Genomic DNA, 17221 nt, shown 5'->3' with positions numbered 1-17221 from the left:
CCTTACGAGTAAGCTTAGTCAAAGGTAAGGCTAGCTTAGAAAAACCCTCTATGAATCTACGGTAGTATCCTGCTAAGCCAAGAAAGCTCCTAATCTTAAACACTGACTTAGGACTCTCCCAACTCATCACCGCCTCTACCTTGGAAGGATCTACTGCTATCCCTCCCTTAGATATAACGTGCCCTAAGAAGCTCACCTCCTCTAGCCAAAAATCACACTTGGACAACTTAGCATACAGTCTATTGTCTTTAAGAGTTTGCAACACAACTCTCAAATGCTCCTCATGTTCCTCTCTAGTCTTAGAATACACCAAGATATCATCTATGAAGACCACTACAAAACTATCTAGGTAGGGGTGAAAGATCCTATTCATATAATCCATGAACACACCAGGGGCGTTGGTCACACCAAAAGGCATAACCAAGTACTTATAATGACCGTAACGGGTCCTAAAGGCAGTCTTCAGAACATCTTCAGGCTTCACTCTAATCTGGTGGTAACCTGACCTAAGATCTATCTTACTGAACACACAAGCCCCTACTAATTGGTCCATCAGGTCATCTATCCTAAGCAAAGGGTACCTATTCTTAATCGTTACCTTATTCAACTGACGATAATCTACACATAGCCTCATAGTCCCATCCTTCTTCTTAACTAACAACACTGGTGCTCCCCAAGGTGACACACTAGGCCTCACAAATTGTTTCTCTAAGAGTTCCTATAATTGTTTCTTAAGTTCACTCAACTCTACAGGAGACATCCTATGAGGTGCTATGGATATGGGTCCAGTACCGGGCACTAGGTCTATCGAGAACTCGACCTCTCTCTCAGGTGGTAATCTTGACACCTCCTCAAACACCTCTGGAAACTCTCTCACCAATGGTATATCACTCACAGGGGTTTTGGTCTCAACACTCATACTAGCTAAGATCATGTATACCTGTGCATCCTCCCTTAAAGATGCCTCAACTTGGTTAGCAGACAAAAATATATCACCTTCACTCACACCAGACTCAGGAAAGACAACAGATTTCTCAAAGCAATTTAATAAGACATGATTGGAAGATAACCAATCCATACCAAGAATAACATCAATCTGACTCAAAGGTAAAACAACTAAGTCAATAAGAAATTGTCTATTAGAAATTAAGACAGGACTTTGCAAACACACATCAGAAGTTAAAACAGACCCACTAGCAGGTGTATTCACAATCAAGTCAAATTTCAAGGAAGACACAGGCAAGGCAAGTTTTTCAACACTGACACGAGAAATAAATGAATGGGTCACACCTGAATCATACAATACAACCAAGGGAACTTGACTTATGAAACACATACCTTGAATGAGATCATCAGACTGTGCGGCATCAGCACCACTAAGAGCAAACACTCTCCCTGTGGTCTTTGGTCGTCCGTTCTGGTTATTCAGACTTCCACTCATCTTCTCCCTCCTCGCATGTGGGCAATTGGTACTGAGGTGGCCCTTACCCCGGTAGTTGAAACAAGTCACATCATTATCTGGGCACTCACGAGCAAAATGACCCATCCTACCACACTTAGCACACCGGGTTGGCGTAGCAGGAGCACCACCATTACCTCTACTAGCAGGCTGAGACACTCTGTTAACTGGCTGAGAACTCCCACCAGCTAGGTGATGTCCTTCACTGGTCCTTTGTCCCCTAGAATGGTTTCCATATTTCCCGGGAGGGGCAGAATATGGCTTAGCACGACTGTGAGTCACAGACTTCTTCTCTTTCCCATGACTAGCATTGGCATTCCTGTAAAAAGCAGCCTTCTCCCGCTGATCTTCATCAAAGATTCTACACATGTTGGTCAACTGTGCAAAGTTGTGAATGTCGTGATAATTTACCATCATCTTTACTTCTGGTCGAAGGCCATTGACAAATTTCACGTATTTGGACCTCTCCCCAGCTTCCCCTGATAATGAGGAAAATTCCTTACAAGGTTCTCAAAATTCACTGTATACTCTGCCACCGTCATACTCCCTTGTTTAAGCTCAAGGAACTCCATCTCCTTTCTATTCTTCACATCTTCTGGAAAATACTTCTCCAGAAAAGTTTGTCTAAAGGTCCCCCATAGGACAACAGCACCACCTGCTCCCTCCAAACGTGGGTGAGTGTTCTCCCACCAATACTCTGCCTCATCTGCTAGCATGTGAGTAGCAAACAACACCTTCTGATGGTCCTGACATTCCATCACCCGGAAGATCTTCTCAATCTCCCTCAGCCAAGCCTCAGCACCCTCAGGATCATAACCCCCTTTGAAGGTAGGTGGGTTGTTCCTCTGAAAACGATCTAAACCATGGTACATAGTCACTCCTCCACTACCTCCCTGATTGGCCATAACTTGCGCCAAGTTGTTCAAGGCCTCGGTAAGGAGTTGTTCTCGTTCATTTCTCCCAGCCATTACTCCCTATGTCATGCAAGTAACAAAACTTTGAAAAAAGAAAAAAGAAGAAAAAAAATATACCAACACAATAGAGTACACTTCTAATCAAACAAAACAAACACAATGCATCAGAGTACACAAGGAAACACAGAAAGCTCATAACACACATGACCGAAAGGTTCGACCTGCTCTGATACCACTAAATGTGACACCCTCTACCCTCACAAATAACGAATACAAGGAAATAAAATCATGCGGGATTTTTTTTAAAACACATTTAAATTAAATCAATTCAAAAGGATAAAAGGGTTCACATTCACTTAATGAAAACATAGTAGAAATTGTTCGACTAAAAACAACAAAGTTATCCCGGCTCAAAACAAGGCCGTTTATACTGAATGAATAATAATAAAAAAAAACTAAAACAGAAAACATAACACAAATATATCTTTTACGGAAAATATAGCATGCAAAGTAATTCCTATGCCCCAATGTCACACTTATCAAAACATGTCTCTATCACAGATTAAGTCTCTCCGGCTCTAACATGGAATTCATCATATGATGGCTCACCTGAACAAATGGCAATCAGCCCAAACACAAACACACACCGGGAATGAGTTATCACATTCATATATAATAAAATATTAGAGCATGTGAAACATATAATACTTACACCTGAATTTATATAATTAACACCATTTCACAAAATCACACGTATTATGCACATCCATTCAAGTTCATCCACTCCAGAAAATAACGTCAAACCACAATTATTAACCCAATGAAAGTCAAACACATGTGTTATGTAACAAATACTCTAGACTCAAGCCTACATGCAATGTGGTACCATTTTTCAGTGAAAAACCTCGTCGGGCGCCTAGGAGTACATGACTGGACATGCCTCACAATGGGTAAGTCAGGTCACTCTCACTAAGTGAAATCATAGGGAGACCAGTCAGGGTCACGCTGTTTTGCGAGAATGCTCCAACCATGTGGGATCGGCACAGGCTTACAGGAGCACTCAAACCGGATGACCCCCAAGGCCTGCACTCCGAAGAGTCTGTCAAGGCCTCTCCCTCCTGATTCAGGTCCAACCGAAAAAAAAACATCTGAACACACAGACTCTACCTATGAATTATGCGATACATACAACTACTCAATTGTTTTCAAAATCTTGATTGTATATATTTTTTTTAAAAAAATATTTTAACTCAATGCGCCTCAAGTGATTAACTCATCGGGTTCCCACAGTGGATCCCATCACAACTCATCGCGCATTAACTCGTCGCCCTTAAAGGGTCTTACAGTTGTGTGATTACATAATTCATGGCTCACAACTCAAAACATACAACATCTAGAGTCATGTAATTCACAATCCATTACGTATCAAATGATTATCACTTACACATCATCTCAATCACATTTTCATAATAAAATAATTTATCGCATCTCATGCATCCTACACATATTATTCAATAGTAACATTTACTTGACACAACAAAAATATAAATTAAACTGAAATATATTAGTAATACAAATTCCAGGTAGTATATACGCACTAACCAAATCAAAATATTTAGGGATAAAATAATGATATGTACCTCTAAGTCTCGATTAATTAACCGGTAAGAATTTAACTAATAGGTAAGCACAATTATAATCAATGAAATATATATTTAACCTTAAAGCGTACAAATATATTTATATGTAATAATATATATCATACATAGTACAGTTACATGAATTAACAAATATGTATATATATGTAAATTTGTAAAGTGGAACCCGTAATTTAAAGCAGAAAACGTAACTATTGCACAACCAATGATGAAGGAAATATTTACAACATATTTAAAATGAAAAGCATAAATATTATACAACTATTTATTTCTGTACAGCCATTTATAAACAAAAAGAATAATTGTAATTGCTAACTTATATAGCATAAACAACAAACAATCATACGCGTTAATATTTAGTAATATATGTATCTAAAAAAATCTGATTTCATTATATGATTAGATATAATTCAAAATCAGTCATATACACATCCAGCAAACGTGGGTAAGCAATTCATATAATTCATATAATGTGCCTACATATATGATCATTATTATGTAATTTAAATTGAAATCAAAACATTGAAATAAGAAAATAATTCATATGAAATCAAAACTTGCAATATATGTAAATAAATCAAATTTGTAAAAAGTGAAATTCAGTCACATGACAAGCATAAATTTGGGAAAATCAGTTAAGAAACAACCCAAAATACCCAAAAATTGATCCTCTAGGGATCCCTATACATGTTCATTCTAATCCCCAAGCGTGAATAACTCATCCCTTACCTCGACGTAGTCCCTCAATCGTTCTCCGTTAGCAATTGTGGCGTCTCTGGTGCTCTCTAGAGCTCCTCCTCCGGTTGCTCTGTTAGGGTTCTTGTGCATCAGAAGAAGAGAAAGGGACAGAAGTGTTTTGTAAAAGCTGTTCTAGGTTAACATTTGATTTATATAGTGGAAATTTATGACCTAATTATAAATTTTTTTACTTATTTATTAATTTATTAATTTCTTATTTATTTATTAAAAGTTACGGCTGTTACATTAACAAATGAAGTTGGTGGTTGATAGTGTTTTTAGTGATGTCAATAAGTTGTTGTGATTTTTAATTTTACAACCTAATGCAAGTTGACTCTACCAGTGAAATACATATATCTTTGCAACCTTATTGATTCTATATACAAGAATGCTTGATGCAAGAAGCATTTTTGTAGACTTATGCCTCCTTCTGTGTTTTTTTGGGCTTTTGTCGTTGTGTCTTGAAACCATTAAAACATACTGACAACAGTCAGATTCGTTATCACTATTGTGTTGTATTTAAATTTGATTTTAATTTTAAAAAATTCAAAATTATCATGCCTTATTAGTTTTGCTCCATGGATTTTGCTCTATAAAAAGGGAACAAGTAGTGAGCCCGTTAATGTGGGAGAGTAACAATGTCTCTTTTGTGATTTTCATTAGCTTTTGAAAGTTTTGAATTTGTGACGCTTTGTTCTCTCCTTCTACACATTAAAAACACTATCCTTATTTTGCCATCTGATTCCCTTTTCTATTTACTTCTTTTTCCTTTTTTCTAAAAAATTTCAACCTCCTCCTCTTTATGCTTATCCTTCTCACAACCAAAAAAAAAGAAGGAATTAGAGAGCATTATAGAATGCTCAATCACAATTTAACAGGGTAGAGGTTTTAATGTGCTTTGTGTTTTCCATTTTTCTATTAATAATGTGAAATTGTGAATTATGATGGAGGTTTTATTAAGCTTCTCTCTCTCTCTCTCTCTCTCTCTCTCTCTCTCTCTCTCTCTATATATATATATATATATATATATATATATATATATATATATAATTGTATCCTAAGAGGCTACGAAGCATTGCGTGTGTGGGAGGGAGAAGGGATTTTGTTTTTTGTTTTCTTTTCTTCATCCACTCTTTTTGGTTTGTATTGAGGCAAATGATTTGTATATCATCTTCAACTTCTATTACTTTACGGTGATGACATGTCTTTTGGTGAATTTGCAAGAAGGAAACATATGGCATGTAAGCAAAGCTGTTGGGAAACAATTCAAATTGTAATTTCAAATCTCTAAGATATTGTTCAGTTTGTCCTAAAAAAACTTGTTGTGAGGAGATCGTGGATGTAAACATGAGAATCTGAACCACGTCAAACAAGTTGAGGTTAAGCTGTGAATGTAGGAATGAGGACCTGAACCACGTTAAATAAATTTGTATTTTTTTTTATTTCGTTTATAGATGTCTCTTGTTCTTAGTTGTGTGATTTTTGAGTAATAAAAATATGAGAATGATTTTTTCCCAACAAAAGCCACAAGAAAAACCTCTTCACATAATCAATCAGCAATCAAACATGCTCAACAAAAAGTGTCTCTCTCTTACGGTCTAAACCTCTAGAAATATTATTGAATCACTACTTTTCATTGTTAATCTCTTAGTTATATATTGCTTTCTTTGCATATATATCCGCAAAGCTAAGTGAAAGATTGCCTTTTAAAATGTTATGTTATATTTTAAGTGTTCATGTATGGATTAGAGGTAAATATCTTGTTGGTGGAGTTGATGGTGTTGCTTTAAGGATTCAGCCCAACTAGTGAAATGGGTGAATCATAAGTTGTGGTCCTTCCATCAAGAGGGTCAAGGATCTTATGAGAAGAGATTGGATATGTCTCTTCATGTATGGATTAGAGGGAAATATCTTCTTGGGCTTTGTTGACTGGGTCTCCTTTAGAACTCGTGAATCATCTTTTGGCTGATAGTCAATGAGTGATGTTTAGGGGAGTTGTTTTGGGCATCCAGCATTTTTGCTGGGACACCCAACAACCAAGGTGAAAGGGCTAAAATGCCCTTCACCTGTTCACTATAAAAAGAAACAGTGACTCATCCATATGAGTCACTCTCATGCTTCCTCTACTTCTTTTTTCACGCTTCTTCTTCCTCCATTGGCACACTGCTTTTTCTTTCTGGTTCTTCTTCTTCTTGGTGGTTCATGTTCTTCTTCCTAGTTCAAGCTTCTTCTCTGTGGTTCATCTTCTTCCAGGTAACTTATTCTTTGTTCCTCTTTTGGTTGATTCGTTGTTGTTGTTGCTCTTGGTTTGAATGATTGTATTGCTTTTGTTGTTGTTGATGTTGATTTGATGTTTTTGTGTGAAGCTTTGGCAAAGAAAAAATGGTATTTTTCTAGAAAAAAAACCCATACGGATTACCAATCCGTATGAACCATACAAATCAACAATCTGTATGGACTATACGGATTGTTAATCCGTATGAGTTTTTTTTTGAATTTTTTTTTAATTCTAAATATATATTTGTGAATTATTTTTTAAATTGTTTTGTAGTGTAATTTTGTTTTGTAATAGTTAGTGTAATTTGATAATTTTTTATGATTTACTTGTTAAGTATTGATTTTTTTATATAAAAACAAAAAAAAAATATTTTGGTTACTACTTAGATTAGATTAGATTGCAAAGACTAAGATTATACTAGATTAGATTACAAAAAAATTAATATAAAATACTGTAATATTTTATTTGTTTAACTTTTAAAAAAAATTGAAACAACTATTTAAAAGATATTGAATTTGTTACTTATGAAAAATATTGAAATCATTATCTAAAATAATTTAAATTTGTTAGTTATAAAAAATATTAAAATTAAAATTTTAAATAATTTAAATTTGTTATAAAAAATATTGAAAAAATATTTTAATTGTATAACAAATTTGTTAGTTATAAAAAGTTATTGAAACTAAAATTTAAAAAATTTTAAATTTTTTGATTAGTTTTAAAAAATGATTGAATTGAAAATTTAAAAGATTTTAAAATTCTTAGTTAGTTTTAGAAAAATTGAATGAAACAAAAATTTAAACGAAAATTGATTTTAAATTTCAAAAAATCATGAACCAAAATTTAAAATATATTAAGATTGTTAGTTTTAAAAAATGATTGAAATCAAATTTTAAAATATATTAAATTAGTTATAAAAAATAATAAAACCAAAATTAAAATTAAGATTGTTAGATTTAAAAAATAATTGAAACCAAAATTTAAAATATATTGAGATTGTTAGTTTTAAAAAATTATTGAAACCAAATTTTAAAATATATTAAATTTGTTAGTTATAAAAAATATGGAAAGCAAAATTTAAAATAATTTAATTTTATTAGTTTTAAAAGATATTGAAACAAATATTTAAAATAACTTATTTTTTTAGTTTTGAAAAATATTGAAAGAAATAGTTAATAAGGCTGCTATTGCATGATAACCACAGTTACCATCGACTTTGACATCAATAATTTTTTCAATAGAATCCTGGATGCACGAATGAAATTGATCGAACATTGGAATATTTCGTCTATGTATTGGTTGCTCAAATGATGATGCACTATGTTTCATTGAAGAATTATTATTTTGCACAAAGTGTAACACATCAACATACTCCCAATAAAACAAATCATGTTTTGTTGACTTTTTTTGTTTGGTCGGCGGTTTTTTTGGAGCATCTTTGGTCTTCACCTTTTCTGGAGGAGGACACATAAAGTTCAGATCTGGATAAGCAATTTCTCGAAGCTTTGTCTTCAAATGTACCTTGCCGCAAATATCGAGTTGCTCAAATCGTTTCGATATGGTTTTCATCTCCTCAGTTATGGTCACCTCAGTCTCACATAACCCTTGATCTGAGAAACTAAGTCTACACCAAAAAATGTAGATTGTCTCTAGTGGTATGGAGCCAACAACATATTTAGACAACTCACATGAACATGGAAGACCGTAGGTAGTCCTCATGACACATCCACAACGTGAAGAGTTCTTGCTTGCATAAGGTACACACTCAAACTCACCAGCAATTTCATTTAAAGCGTACCTTGATACCATGTCAAATAGTTTTTTGTACTAGGTAACTTTAAACACATGTCGAACCATGGGCGTACTTGTCTCAAAAGATGCTTTAATTTGGGTGTGTTGAAGTGTCATCATGTTATTTATTGCTTCCCAAACACTGCATATGTCACCAATGGAATTTTGTAGAAGTCTCTTTAATGACCAATGAGCACTCTCAACCCTACAAATGAAATATACAACAATGTATAAACAACTGCAACATTTTCATTTAAGTAAACACTTAAACAAATCAACACAAACAAAAAACAATATTCATACTTGTTAGTAGTTATGTTTCCGAGATGCATCACTTTGTTAGTCCATGCTTTCACAACTTTTTTCTTTGTACGGAATCACTCATGTTTGGCACACATAGTCCATAGACATAGGCCGTAGAGAGCAAGCCATTTCAAAGTTTTTAAGGTACTTATCGAAATATCTCTCACATGGACAGTTAACCAAACTCCCCCACGCCTCCATCACATAATCCCATGGATTCTTTTGAGCAACCCGGGTTTTACACTTTGCCTTCACATGCTTGTCAATGTAAAACCGACACAACAATTTCGTAGTATTCGGGAATACTATTTTCATTACATTCATCAAAATTTATCGGTAACAATAACCTAGGGAGTGTATCAACTTTCACAAAAAGACCACGAAACCGTTGTAGAGCCCAAACAACATTATTAAGATGTTCTCCTTCCAAGTAAGCAAAAGCAATGGAGAATGTCATTCTTGTTGGTGTAACACCAAAAATATCAAGCAACAGAAGTTTGTACCTATTTGTTTTGTAGGTACTGTCAATAAAAAAACCAAATTACAAGAATTGGTTAATTTGACTACATCAGGATGACTCTTGAACAAGTCACATACAACATTTTCATCCTTCATCCTATGCTAGTGAATATATTGATCTCGATCAAACAGCATCATGACCTGTTGCATTGTGGTGTTACTCCCTCTTATGAAAGAATGGTGAGCATTTATGGCATTGTAAATTTGTTTGATTGTTGTATAACTATTAGCATTGTGCTACTTCAACATCAAAAGAATATTTCTTGGCTTCACCATGGACTTCGTCATATCAGCAACAACAATCTTCCCATCTTTAGTCAGTCGACCAACATATGAATGCCCAACAAATGACTTTGCCATTTCATGATTGTGAGTCCCACAAATTAACTTCACCATCCATCTTTCTCCTCCCAAAACTAGCTTCGCACGCAACTTAAACGAGCATCCATATTTTCTATTGCCAGTGCATGTTCTATTAAAATCATTCTTCTTAGGCTTATACTTACAACTCCTTTCGCAAGATATTAACAGAAATGAGACTCTTCCTCTAAAACTAGTATTTTTGTCTGACCTCATTATCACGGCAACAAATCTAATTTCATGAGCCACCGCTCGAACCCAATGTAAAACTTCATCACGGGTAGCAAACAACTATAACACAATTCAAAGAAAGTTTGAGATCAATGAACATTTATGTAATATAATTACTGTACCAACAACAAATTAGATAAATACCTGAGAAGTATTAAAGGCATCAGAGCAATCAACGTGTTCTACTTTCACGTCAGCATCTTCCTCTTTTTCAACATTCATGTCAACTTCTTCAGACATGATACTATCATACATCCACTGTTCTTCGTCTATCTTAATAAAACATTTAACAAATTCAATGATAAACAAAAAACAATTTTAAAAAAATTATACAATCACCTCATTTGTTATCGACACAAATATAGCTCTATACAAAATTATAAAAAAAATGTATCATACATCATATAGCCATAGAATACATTTTCACTACATATCTTCATTAAAATATTTAACTATAACAAATAAAAAATAATATTATAATTTAACAAATGACTAATAAATATCATATAAATTCTAATAAATACATCATTCAATAAAATACTAAATTTATTTAATTATCAATTGTTGTAATAAACATCTAAATAAATCATTCACTTAAAATATCATATTTATTTAATTTTCAATCATTGTAATAAACATCTAAATACATCATTCAATTAAATACCAAATTATTTTAACTATTAATTACTGTAATAAACATCTAAATACAACATTAACTTAAATATTAAAATTGTTTAATTATCAGCTTTAGTAAATATTTTAAATGTATACAAAAAATTGTTTTAGCAATCTAGTGTTACTTTTACCAATCTAATTACTAAATTATTTTCAATTAATTACTAAATTATTTTTTTAGCAATCTTAGTTTTAGCAATTTTTAAAGGTTTATATATATTATCATTTTTTACAAATCTAATTACTAAATTAATTTTATTTTTATTTTTTTATACCACTATAAAATAATATCACTAAATCAATATCTATAAAATTGTTAAAACTATTAAAAAAAATTACAGTACAAAACAAATTAAATAAATAAATCAAAAAATTATATTTACAATTTAAAAAAAATACCCAACTTCACATTATATTCGTGAACAATGCACATACACCAACAGAGATAAAAAAAAAAACGTTCGAAAAAAAAGACTAACGGAAGCAAGTTATATTAAGGTAGTGAGATTTTATGAAGAAAAAAAAAAATAGGTGTAGTAGAAATGAAAAACGTAATCTATTATTTATAGCAAGAGTATTTTTGACATTTTAAAAAAATTGTTAAATGTCTCGGTAAAAATGTTGGATGCCTCAAGAAATTTTCGATATTGAGCATCTTTGTATAAAAAAAAAAATCAACCAAATTAAGGAAGAATTGCTTTTTATGAGCATTAAGTTTAAATGACAATAAATTATTATCTGGCATTAAATCTCATTTATTTAAATTAATGATTGCTACTTAATAGTGTCAAATATAGCACACAGCTTTTAGTAATGACATTTTTCATCTTTACTATATTACATTTTGGATGCTTATGAAACTAATATCTCTACCTACATGATAAATCTTTCTTTTCTATTATCTCTATGAATATGTAATATCTCCAGTTGGTTCTTATAACACAGCGTTGAAACCATAAAAAAAGATCATTACAAAGTTTGGTAAGTTGGTAGACACTTTTTATTCATAGTTCTTTAAATTTTTTCCCTGACAATCTTTCTTCACAAGGTTCGAATTAAAAGTGTGTTGTCATTTTAAAATGTAAGTATTAATCATATTCTTTAATATATGAAAATTATCTAAAACATAAATTTTTATTTATTAAAACAATTTTTTGGGTCATGTAAAAAATCAGAGTAAGAATCCTGTGCCGCACAGGTGGATAGCTAGTATATCACTAAAGGAAGGAAAAAAATTATCCACCTATTAAATAAAAGTCTGTTTGTTACTGTCATAGAAAATGTGCTTAGTACACCATAGATTTAGTAATGGAAAATGAAACTAATTTTTGTGAAGCAAAAACCTGATTCAAATAAGATCCATACGCTTAAAAACTTCTTATTAGTGTCCTTTTTTTATGTCCCCATAAATGTCAATAGAAAACAATCCTATTTGAGGCACAATTCCACTTGTGAACGCCTCTTGTTACCCAATTAAGATGCATTATTTTTAACCCATAAGTAAGCAATAAACTTTAATTGTTGAACCAAACAAAGTGAATAAACAACATCCATTGTGAAGGAATTTAGAAATTGTGATGATGGCAGCATTTACTGGAAGTTTGGTGTAGACAAGGATGAGTTCTCATTGTATAGAACCACTACTCCTAAGCTTTATAGATGTCCTTCTTCTCAGTAGAGGAGACTAATCCCACAACCACAGACTAAAAAGGTAGAAATGATTAATAACGAATATTGACATTAGTCGCTGATAATTGTATCATGTGATGTGATGTTGTGGCCAGTTAGTATGGGTCATATATGGGCCGTATCAAGCTTAATGAAAAGCTCTTACTTCCTGCACTTTCCTTTTACTAGGGTTGTGGGGGCATTTTTGTCCAATCGGATGTTTCAGCCTTTCTATGCGGGAGCCGGAAGCAACATCCACAATGAAATCAATAAGGGCCACTGCAATATTTGGGCCATAACTTTTACAACTTAGGCCTTAAATAAAAGGGCATCTCCCGTAATTCTTTTGAAATTGTTGTTCAGCTAGTAATATGGATAACCTGGCAAAAACAAGTAATTTGAATAAAAAAGTTAAAAAAAATGTTGTGATACACTGATATTTTTTTTTATTGATTGAGCACTGATAAGTTATCAAGCAAAACAATTTATTTATTCACTTGCAAACTGTACTTTTGTTGCAAATTTTCGTCATGATATAAAATCTCTCAGTATATGACATTTTGTTTTAATAAAATTAAGACCCAGTTTAGATTAGCTTCTTACTTGTGAGAGATTAATTTTCACTTATAAAGCCTATATATTTTTAAGGGGGAAATGTCAAGCACCATTAAGTTCATAGGTTTTCAGAGAGAAGTTAGATAATAGAATTTCTGAAAATATTAAGGAGCATAAATTAATTTTAATTTATATAAAAAATAATTCATTTTATCTCATTAATTTATTCTTTTCTATGAGTGGTTGTTAAGAAATTTATTCAAATTAATTAATTCTGAATCTTTCTTTCATTAGCTAATTGAGCTAGAAATGAGGAATTTAGATTAAGGTCGACACTTTTTGTCATTTAAAAAGAAGTGAGGTTTTCTTTTGGGTAAAAGTTATCGGTATGTTTGGATTTGTCGTGTTTTAAGAAAAAATCGATCGACTTTTTCACATTAATTTTTGAAAGAACTCATTTGTATTCGGGAGTGGGAATAGGTCAGGCCAGCCTACAAGGACCTACGACCTGACCTATATAAAGTCTGACCTGAACCGATCTATTTAATTAAAAGGTTAGGCTCAGACTTTTTTAAAAGTCTATTAAATTAAATAGACCAGGCTTAGGCTTATTAAAAAGCCTTATAAGCCTAATAGGTCGACCTATATATATATATATATTACTTTTTGAGTACCAATATATAATATTATTTTTTGGATACAATTAATTTTTTTTGAAACTATCAGACTTTGATTACACATTACTGCTCCATAACTTCTATTCCTATAATCAAGGACTTTAATTACAATTTAGGTGTGAGTCATGTGCCCTATTATATTTCTCATTATTTTGATTGACTTTCCTTTTTCTTCACAATAAATAGGCTTTTAAAAAGGCTCAGGCCAGACCAGACTTTTAAAAAGGCCAGGCCGAGCCAAAATAAAAGCCTTTGATAGGCTATAGGTCAGGCTCAGGCCTCAAAGATTCATAGTAGGCTAGGCTCAGGCCTTTCAAAGCCTGGCCTGCTCTAGCCTATTCCCATCCCTATTTGCATTTAATGGCTTCAACATGAAGTCAAACATACACTACATCTGTTTTTTATTCCACTAATTTATGGATTTTATTAGAATTACCAACGACTTTTTGTTGAATGAGTTCTCATTTACTGCCTAGAATAAAATTAGTTTTCACCTTTTTAAAGCAGGAATTGCATTATAAACCTGTTAAATATTTGAAGAATTTTTTTTATCACGTATACTTATTTTATTGGATTCAAACAGAATTGACTCTCACCAAAAATACTTGTAGCCTTTAAAAATATTGGGAAGAAACTATTAAATAAAACTATAAATACTTGCTTTAAAATGGTGAAAGCTAGTTTTATTTCTTGTCTTAATAGTTTCCGACATTTTAATTTTATACATTACTTACTTTAATACATGCTTTAATATCTTGTTGTTTTAAATGTTCCAATTGCATTTGAAAAGTATAAAAGGACTAAGTGAGATTTTTTTTATATAAATCATATGTTTCTTTTATTAGAGATTGTTAGGGAGATTCGAGGAGTACACCTATGAACCACGAGACACCACATAAGAAAGTCTGACACCAGGCTCTAACCCAAAATTTTAAGGCTCGGGTTTATGGGCTTACTCCTCACTTATATGGTGATCAACCTTTCCACTTCTACCCGATGTGAGACTTCACCTCACACTTGTAACCCCTCAAGTGTGAGTCTGTTTCACATGGTAGCCTCCCCCTTGAGCGGAAGTCATTATCATCCATGAGTATAGTCATTATGGCCGACACGCTGCATCGTCATCTTACTCGTCTGAGCCGGTCACCAAGTCGAATCATCGACTCTAATACCAATTGTTAGGGAGATTCGAGGGGTACACTTGTGGACCACGAGTCACCACATAAGGAGACCTGACACCACACTCTAACCCAAAACCTTAAGGATCAGGTTTATGGGTTTTCTCCTCACTTATATGGTGCTCACCCTTTCCACTTCTACCTGATGTGAGATTTCACCTCACACTTGTAACCCAACACATCTCCCCCTTAAGTGTGAGTCTCTTCCACATGGTAGTCTCCCCCTTGAGCGGAAGTCTTTATCATCCACGAGTATAGTCATTATGGCCACCTGCGGTACATGCACCACCACTCCATCTGCGGGACATGTTGTGCCGTTATCTTACTCATCTGGGTCGGTCACCAAGTCGAACCATCGGCTCTGATACCAATTGTTGGAGAGATTCGAGGGATACACCTGTGGACCACGAGCCACCATATAAGGAAGTTTGACACTATACTCTAATCCAAAACCTTAAGGCTCTTGATACCAGTTGTTAGTATAGAACAATAAGAAGAGAAAGGAATAAGGAGAAGAGAGAAAACACAAAGTTTAACATGGTTCAGCACACAATGTATGTGTCTATGTTTATGGCTACACTAAGAGAATTTTTTTATTACTTGCACATATAAAAGCTTACAAGATGTCTCTATATATAACACTAATGAGACACAAGTTTTTACAAACCAAACAATGTGGAACAAAGGAACTTAGATCACAAATTCTAACAGAGACAATCATATTTAAATTGGATAAGATTATTATGCATAAAAAAGTCTTTATCTAACAATGTAATTAGATACTGAGAACTCACTGAAATAATATTATTGGTTAAATCAAAATAACTCTATACAAAACTTATAAAAAGAAAATAATCAATTACATGATTAAAAGATTATTAATATTTAATATTTTAACGGTTTCTTAAAAAAATTAAAAACTGTAATTATTTGTCACAATTTAAGTTTGTTCAAGTATTTATTTTAAATAATTGTTTCTTGCCCTGATACGCATTCATTACCACGTAATATATTTAGTTTTTGGCAACTATGAGTTGTGTCACATCATCATGAAAACTAATTTAACAGTAATTGGAAATATTTTTCTCATTTCCCAATTATTAATAGTTGATATTTTGTGACATTCTCTATTTCGATATACGTATTTATATAATATCATATAAGAAAATATAAAATTTATTAAAAAAAATTTATTCAATAAACATAAAAGAGTTCACGTGGGTAAAAAGATTCACATTCGTGTTAATAATCAAATTAAAAACTTATCAAATAAGGGTATGAAAACATTTTTAGCCCAAAACAAGACCGCAAATTTTGTTTTTTTATGAAAGGAAACAAGTTAAGTAGTGACATAACATAAAGTAACATGTTCAGAATATTATACACATAATATAGAAACTCATGTCCTAATGTTATATCATATCAGAGCATTGTGTCTCAGCATCCTCTAGTACGAGGTTCTTTAAAGTCATCCACCTCCCATGAACACAAGGTTCAAGATCATCATAGGATCTAAACACAAAGAGCACACAAGGAGTGAGTTATCACATTTCTAAACAGGTAGAGATAAATGAAAGCACACACACATAATAAGTATAATAAGCTCAACTTAGCATAATTCACGTCATTTTATCACTCATTGCGTAACATCACTTGTCCCAAGGATTTAATAACAAAATCACATTTCACACCTTTACATTAATCACATATTCAGAATAACACATCTCAAGTACAACACAATATCTCACATTCACACAATTCATTACTCATAATCACGTTGATGTCTCCTTTAGGGCCAACTTCATTAAAAGTAAACGAAGGAAAAATATTAAACAATTTCATTGTTTTATTTTTGATGTCTCCTTTAGGGCCAACTTTTATATTCTTCCCATTTGGTCAATTCAAAATAATTGTATTTAAATAGAATGTTGATTTGGAAAACATGTTCAGTCCCCGCTTTATTTTGTTGATTATTTGTACAGATTCCAACAAAAATATTATGTTTAAACAAAAATGTTATGTGACCGTAGTTTGATGCATAGTTGAAAAACCTAGTTTGTCCCAATTGATCGAATCGGTTCAACCAGGACCCGGTGACATAACTAGGCCAATTTGGCTATTGGATCGTCCATACATCTGGCCCAGGATGAGTTGGCCAAACCTGATTGATTTTGAGTAAACCCGACAACCCAATCGATTTTTAAAACTCGAACTAGG

At 32.7% G+C, this 17221-nt stretch overlaps 3 protein-coding genes across 3 annotated transcripts in view; all 3 read right to left on the bottom strand.

Annotated features, from left to right (window-relative positions):
• Positions 1-718: 718 nt before the first annotated feature.
• LOC114420478 lies at positions 719-1828 on the bottom strand. Its single transcript, XM_028386364.1, has 2 exons — positions 1081-1828; positions 719-996 (listed from the first exon to the last, which is right to left on the bottom strand). Exons 1-2 carry the CDS (start codon positions 1826-1828, stop codon positions 719-721), a joined length of 1026 nt encoding a protein of 341 aa, XP_028242165.1.
• Positions 1829-1908: 80 nt separating this feature from the next.
• On the bottom strand, positions 1909-2427 carry LOC114420476. The gene has a single exon (XM_028386363.1). It carries the CDS (start codon positions 2425-2427, stop codon positions 1909-1911), a length of 519 nt encoding a protein of 172 aa, XP_028242164.1.
• A 7470-nt stretch (positions 2428-9897) lies between these two features.
• Positions 9898-17221, bottom strand: part of LOC114420475 — a 73471-nt gene continuing 66147 nt past the window's right edge. The window contains exons 2-4 of the mRNA XM_028386362.1: positions 10396-10524; positions 10232-10311; positions 9898-10132 (exon numbers count right to left, since the gene is read on the bottom strand). Of these exons, the coding sequence (XP_028242163.1) occupies positions 9898-10132; positions 10232-10311; positions 10396-10524 (444 nt within the window). The remainder of the gene's footprint in view (positions 10133-10231; positions 10312-10395; positions 10525-17221) is intronic.

Source organism: Glycine soja, chromosome 7 (genome assembly GCF_004193775.1).
Source record: "Glycine soja cultivar W05 chromosome 7, ASM419377v2, whole genome shotgun sequence".
NCBI classification, from domain to species: domain Eukaryota; kingdom Viridiplantae; phylum Streptophyta; class Magnoliopsida; order Fabales; family Fabaceae; genus Glycine; species Glycine soja.
This window is presented reverse-complemented; position numbering and strand designations above follow the sequence as displayed.